The sequence below is a fragment of the Callospermophilus lateralis genome, chromosome 7, assembly GCF_048772815.1.
Source record: "Callospermophilus lateralis isolate mCalLat2 chromosome 7, mCalLat2.hap1, whole genome shotgun sequence".
In the NCBI taxonomy this organism is placed as follows: Eukaryota; Metazoa; Chordata; class Mammalia; order Rodentia; family Sciuridae; genus Callospermophilus; species Callospermophilus lateralis.
Window position 1 is genome coordinate 45,074,900 of NC_135311.1, and position 7,349 is coordinate 45,082,248.

Sequence of the window (7,349 nt, forward strand, 5' to 3'; positions counted from 1 at the left end):
CAAAGGCATAAGGTTTTCCAGCAATAACTTTGCCAATGATAATGGCACATTTGATACAGGAAATCAATCCACCATTACTGTTTAGAGTTTTTGTTAAGGTTTGTAGAGCCTGTTATAGAGAAGCAGTCAGATAAAGTGTGGAGGCAGGGTTCTATTGTTTCTTTAATAATTGAAAAAAAGGAGAGAGCAGTTGGGTGTCAGGTGTAATTTCTAATTTATTTATTTAAGAAACCTATTATGAAGATAAATCCCATTTATGTTAAATTTAATTTACTTATTTTCTTTGTAAACTAAAAATATCAGAAAAATATAGTTATCAGTATTAATCATCCCTTTTCTCTTAAAGAAAAATCTCAGAAGCATTGGATATTTTATTACATTTTATACATTTTTTTAGAAATTAAGACTTCCTTGTCTGGCCACCTGAAAAAAGGTTTTGAGTTTGAATTTTAAATACATTCATATTTTAATTTAATTATTTAATTTGAACTGAATTCTTTGGATCCATTTACTTTTTTTTGTATAAAAAGATTTATTGAAATTTATCAATGACAAACAGACATAAAACTCAAAGTTTGGCTCTTCTGAGGGGCAGGAGAAAAACTGGTGCAGATGTTCTTTTATACAGATGAAACATGGGTTAGGAAATAACACGTCACTTCTAAAGCAATCCAGAAGAGGGACACGAAAGCAAACCTGTACATTCACTAGGAATTTGCAGTCATTTCAGACTTCCACTAGGTAAGAAAATACAATTTTGCATTAGTTTTCCGTGCTCGGGTGTATGAAAAAAACCCAGCCAACATGCAGCCACGTCTCCAGCGCTCAGGTCTGTAAAAATGTTCTAAGCATGAAAGTACACGTGGAAGAATCATCCTGTCATTTTCATAAAACAAAGCGTTCTAATATTTTACAGAACAAGATAGGACAGTTTTTTTTTTCTTTTAAAGAGGCTGAAGTTTGAGGGTTTGTTTCTTCTAATTATAATCACCAAACCCATTTCACTTATAATTCATAAGCTGCTGTTCTCCGCTGGAGGGATCACAGCTCAAGAGTACCACCGAGTCCTCTTTGAAAAGCGAAGCCCACCACCATCTGTGAAGGGGAAAAAGGGATGAGAGATGGGGAATGTCCCCAAACCAGTGCCAAAATACGCCTTTAGGTTGCTATTTACAAACCAGGGCGCTGGATGCCTCTAGCAGGCCCAAGAAACACAGAAATCACATGAGCCAAAGCAAGTTAGCGGTGTAGCTGGTATTCAGCCCCTCCCAGGAGCTGAGTGACCAGACTGAGGCCAGCAAGGCTTTCAAACAAACTCTGGGGACTTGGGACCTACCAGGAAATGTAAGAGACCTCCAAACCATCCTCTTTGAGAGTAAGGAACAAACGCTCACTTGGTGTGTACTCAGCTATCGCATTTACAGGGACAAAACCAGACACAAAGAAAAAGGAGGGGGGAAAATAAACAGTGGCAGTAAAAACAGTATTTTATTCCACCCCCTCCCGCCCTCCCTCCCCCAGCAGCCCCCAGTACACTTTTCCCCTCTCATTCCCACAGCAACGTTACAATCAGAAAAAAATAAGTTTCAGGGGACAGGATTTGGAGGAGGGGAGGGGATACGGGTAAAAACAGTCAAATCACAATAGGAATTTTTCAAAATAGGTTATTCCACTTAGTCATCGTCTTCTCCCTCATCCTCAGGTTCTCCTTTTCGCTTCTGACCCCTTTCTTCTTCGCCAAGTTCTTCCTCATCTTCCTCATCGTCGACTTCCCCGTCCTAATAACCTTCTTCATCATCCTCCTCCTCTCCACTCACATCCTTCTCTTCCCCTTCCTCCTCTTCATATTCGTCTTCCTCATCTTCCACTATCTGAGCATCTTCATCATACTCCTCCTCCTCCTCCTCCTCCTCCTCCTCCTCCTCCTCCTCCTCCTCGTCATCGTCCAGACCCTCCCCATAGCCCTCAGCATCGGAGTCGGAGGCCTCCTTGTCGTCCTGGTCAGAGCCACCAAGATGTGTGCGCTGTGGGAGGAGGTTGAACACGTTTGCTCGGTAGTCCTCCAGGTTGGTGACCTCGCAATTGGAAAGGTCTAAGCTCCTGAGGTTCTCTAAGTTCTTCGGTGGCTCTATTGTGCTGAGGTCTTTGATTTTGTTGCCACTTAAATTTAGATGCGCAAGGTTCGGACACCTTTCTGCCAATACTTCCAGGCCCCCTGCGATTCTGTTTTCGCTTAGTTCGAGCTTCTTAAGTTTGTTTAACTTTGGGAAGTTGGCGACTGAGGTGAGGCCTACGTTGATTGTACTTAGGAATTCCAGTTCTTCCAATTTGTCTGTGAGGCCTTCAATTTTGCCTTCATTCAACCGACAGTTGTCCAGGATAAGTTCTTTCACATCAGGGGGCGTCCTGTTCCGCAGCTCTAAATGAATCCGTTTGTCTATGTCCATCTCTCGCGCTCTCTCTCTGCAGAGGATCCCCCGCCGGCGGAATTCAATCAATAAACCCCGAACCCACGGCCGGCGTTTTAGGACTTTGAAGGCTTGACCAGCTCTGCTCGGTTCTCCTACTTATTTAAATTTTAATTGGTGAGTGCTCATTTGTTTAAATGTCAACTTGATACCAAGTACATAATACATAGACATAGGATAGGCCTGTATAATTGTGAATGCCATGTATAAAATCCAGTAGCCATGATGGACACTGAAATCAAAGATTTCAGATAGCTGGCTGTTTGTACCTGATGATTGTCAGATTTATTTCCAATATCACCATGTTTATATCCCCCTAAAGATTTATTAAAAGAAATTTCTGAATGTATTTGAGTTAACTATGGAGAAACTGATCTCTGGACAAAGTCATAAAATAAAAATCTTTATAGTTAGATAAAATAAGACTTAACTTGTGTAGAATATAAGACTTAACTTATGTAGAATATTAAAAAATATGCATGGGCACAATATTAACATTTTTATCAGGTCAGAGTGTACTTTTAGCTTATGTAAGTTAGTGTATACATCTAAAAAATGTTGAAGCCTATGAAATTCCCAGAACACAAATTTTGAAAAAGAAAGCTTGTACATTTAGAATCATTTTAATTTTGTTATTCTGTACTGTAACATTAGGTAGGAACTGGTTAAGAAAGCTGACTGAAAACAGATAGGATAGCCAGCCAAGTAGTTTGGATTTAAAAGGGACACCCACTTTTTTTGTTTGTCTTAACTAGTCTGTAAGTCTTGTAAATCTTACAATGGTCTCCACATATGGCTGAATATGAGTGACGATTGTTTGTGGACTGGAGGGGTAGAGCATTGCAGCCACAGGGAGCTGTTGAACACATGCACATAATTGTCTCCTATGACCCAAACCATGAAGGCCCTTTCTAAAAGCCATACATGAATCCAATTGAAAGGGGAATAATGGTAATGTCGTTTTCAGTATCCAATAAATTTGCAATTGGCTATTCATTTAAACAAAGAGTTAATTTAGGTGACTTTCAGTGATAAATAAATGTGCTTCAATGATAATATAGACGAACTCTGTATCTCCCCTTTTGTTTAAAGGTTGTTGAGCTGAAACATAAGGAATAACAATCAATTGAGCAATAGAGGATACTTAAGGGAGTCATAAGGGCATATAGGACCATATTTGGACATACATTGTACTGGTACAATCAGAATCAATTACTTCCAGGATAAAAAAAAATTACTTCTTTAGCACTATGCAAATTAGGCAAAAGTACTTATGGGTAAAAAATTCCTGAATTTGAGTAGCAATTTTATATACCTCCCTGGGAAGCCACACTTGGGCATCTGCAATAGTAGTTAAATTTATTTTAGAGCTCCTTCTGGTGCATGAAAGGACTTCTGAAAGAATGTTTTTTTTTTTTTTTTTTTGAACTGGAAACATTGTGTTATGGAATCTTGAATGGACAGTGAAAACAGATTCCTCCTCTTTTGTCCTGGGTTTGTGGGTCACAATTCTTTAAACACAGCCAAAGCTAATAGCTCATGCTCTGGATGGCCAGTGGGATTTAGCTTAATAGGACAGACAGCTAAAATATGCATTTATTTCTTCTTCCATGCTTGCCATAAACATTTAACCAAAGGAAATCTAGCCAGTTGCAGTGGTGGTGGTGTAGAAGACCATGAAGGCAGAGGGAATAGCTACTTAAAGGAAGCTGCAGCAGCTGTTGCTAATGGAGCAGAAGTTTGCTGAGAAACATAGAACTTAGAAATAGCATTGTGACAAAGAAACCAAACTAGCAGCACAAGCATTGGAGCTCATGGCTCTTCATGAAGATTTTAACTATATCTTCCCAATCTTTTAAACATAAAGAACCATTTTCTGGGTACAAAGGGTAACAAGAATCTGTCTCTGCCAGCCAAACAGCCAGGTCAGCATTTCATATGGTATGTCCAGCCTTGTGAAGTAAATAGGAAAGCTCAGCCCAATGCTGATGTTCAGTGTCAGATAGGGAATTTCCCATAGCTAACCAATCGGGATCAGTACCAGCCAGTGAAAGATGTATGTCAAATCCTGTTGTAGGAGATAAGCTACTCCCTTCCCCCATCAGAACATCAAGAAGGCTCCCTGTTTAAGGATCAATGGACTCCAGGCTCCCTGTGGACAGAGAGGTTGTGAAATAGTGTGGGGACAGGACTCTCCCCAGTTCCAACTTGGGTACTAGTGTAAAGAAATTAAAAGAAGACATAAGTAAGGTGCACAGGCTAAATGGCTGCTCATTTGAGCTGTCAACTTTATTTATGCCAAAAGGCTACATTTGGTCTCTGGCATCAGTAGTATGTTATTGTTTATTATATCACTAAGCAGATTACAGTAGGTTACAATGTAAGATGTTTTGCTTATGGTCAGATATGTGCTCCAGTCAAGCATGCATTGGTTATGTTAAGAGTGCCTGGGGAAAATCACTGAATATTCCAGTCATGGGAAACAGTGTGTCTGTTATTCTCCAGGAGTTTGCTCACCAGAGAAATGCTGTCCTGTCTATTCCCATGGTCAGAACCCTTACACATTTCAGTTTAGCTCTAGAAATTTGCTGAAAAAATTAGGCCTAGAATTATCAATGCTATAGTGTGCCCTTAAAAAGATTGCTAAAAGAGTAGATTTTATGGATAGTATTCTTTTTTTAAAGGAAGACTAGAATTAGCTAAATAGGTGTGCATCCTATATAATCACACATGGATCCATGCTCAGAGAGGACTTTTACACTTACTAATTTATACTTTGTACTTATTTGTACTTATGATTTGTAGGGGAAGCCCAACATGATTATGAATATAAAATGTACATGGAAATGTACCTGCTGCCTGCCATTCTTTGTACCCATTTTTATATAGCATTCTCAATCCTCCTGCAGGGCTCTTAATAGCATGTTTATGTTGATTTTGATATCTTGTGTTAATAAGGGTACTTTGCTTAATCCAATTCTTTTTTCATTAAAATTGTGAATTTGTACACAGAGAGAAGATGGTGGGCCAACAAAAAATGTCCAACATATGCAATAAGGAGAGACTTTTTAAAGCCATGAGAGAAAAGTATGAGACTTCATATAGGGGAAAACTAATTAGGATAATGGCAGATTTTTCAACACAGACCCTGAAAGCTAGAAGATCCTGGAACAACATATATAAAGCTCTGAAAGAAAATGGGTGCCATCCAAGAATCTTGAATCCAGCAAAATTATGCTTTAGATTTGAAGATGAATTAAAATCCTTCAATAATAAACAAAAGTTAAAAGAAATTACAGCTTGAAAACTGACACTACTAAACATTCTTGGAAAAATATCCCATGAAGAGGAAACAAACAAAAAAAAACCAATAAAATTCAGCAAAGGGAGGTTGTACCCTAAAGGAAAAATTAATCAAAGAAGAAAATCTAGTTAAGGTAAATAATAAAAATAATCAAATATGGCCAGGAATACAAGTGATGTCTCAATAATAACCCTGAATGTTAATGACTTAAACTCATCAATCAAAAGACATAGGCTAGCAGATTGGATGTAAACAAAAAGACCCAACAATATGCTGCCTCCAAGAGATGCATCTCATAGGAAAAATATACACAGACTGAGGGTGAAAAGTTGGGAAAAAATTATACCACTCCCATGAACTGAAGAACAAGCAGGGGTTTCTATCCTCGTATCAAGTAAAGTAGACTTTAAGCCAAAGTTAATCAAAAGGGACAAAGATAGACATTACATACTGCGCTCAAGGGAACCATTCATCAACAAGACATAACAATCATAAATATATATGTCCCAAACAATTGTGTGCTATGTTCATCAAATAAACTCTTCTCAAGTTTAAGAGTCAAAGTGACCACAACACAATAATCCTGGGTTACTTTAACACACATCTCTCACCACTGGATAGGTATTCCAAACAAAATTTGAATAAAGAAACTATAGAACTCAGTATTATAATCAATAAATTAGACTAAACTAACATATATAGAATATTTTAACCTGCTTCAAGAGAATACACTTTCAGCCCAGCAGCACATGGAACCTTCTCTAAAATAGACAATTTAATATGCAACAAAGCAGCTCTTAGCAAATACAGAAAGGTAGAGATGTTCCTGCTCATTTTATCAAATCATAATGGAATAAAATTGTAAATCAATGACAAAATAAAAAATAAAAATTACTCCAGAACCTGGAATCTAAACAATATGCTACTGAATGAACAATGAGTTGCAGAAGACATCAAGGAGGAGATTTAAAAATTCTTAGAGGTAAATGAGAATATAGACACAACATATTGAAATTTATGGGACATTATGAAAGCAGTACTAAGTGGAAAGCTCATTGCATAGAGTTCATTCCTTAAAAGAAGAAAAAGTTAATGAATAAATGACTTAAGATTGCATCTCAAAGCCCAAGGAGGAAAAATAACAAATCAATACCAAAAGCAGTAGAAGGCAATAAAGGCAAGAAATAATTAAAATAAGAGCCGAAATTAATGAAATAGAAACAAAAGAAACAGTTGAAAAAACAAAAAGTTGTTTTTTTAAGAAAATAAATAAAATTGACAGACCCTTAGCTATGCAAATGAAGAGAAGGAGAGAGAAAACTCAAATTACCAGCATACATGATGAAAAAGATAATATTACAACAGACACTACAGAAATACAAAGGATAATTAGAAATTATTTTGAAAACCTATACTCCAATAAAATAGAAGACATTAAAGGCATTGACACATTTCTTAAGTCAGACGATTTGCCCAGATTGAATCAGGAAGATATACATAATTTAAAAAGACCATTTTTCAAGTGATACAATAGCAGATGCCATCAGAAGCTTACCAGCCAAGAAAAGCCCAGGATG

The 7,349-nt window shown here is 37.4% G+C and overlaps 1 protein-coding gene across 1 annotated transcript; it reads right to left on the reverse strand.

The window, feature by feature from the left end:
* Positions 1-1,531: 1,531 nt before the first annotated feature.
* LOC143403815 (putative acidic leucine-rich nuclear phosphoprotein 32 family member C) lies at positions 1,532-2,469 on the reverse strand. Its single transcript, XM_076862055.1, has one exon. The coding sequence runs from the start codon at positions 2,445-2,447 to the stop codon at positions 1,779-1,781; it is 669 nt and encodes a 222-aa protein (XP_076718170.1). The 5' UTR covers positions 2,448-2,469; the 3' UTR covers positions 1,532-1,778.
* Positions 2,470-7,349: the final 4,880 nt, after the last annotated feature.

Excerpts from the sequence above, each read along its gene's own strand:
- LOC143403815 (XM_076862055.1), bottom strand. The coding sequence starts at position 2,447 with ATGGACATAGACAAACGGATTCATTTAGAGCTGCGGAACAGGACGCCC.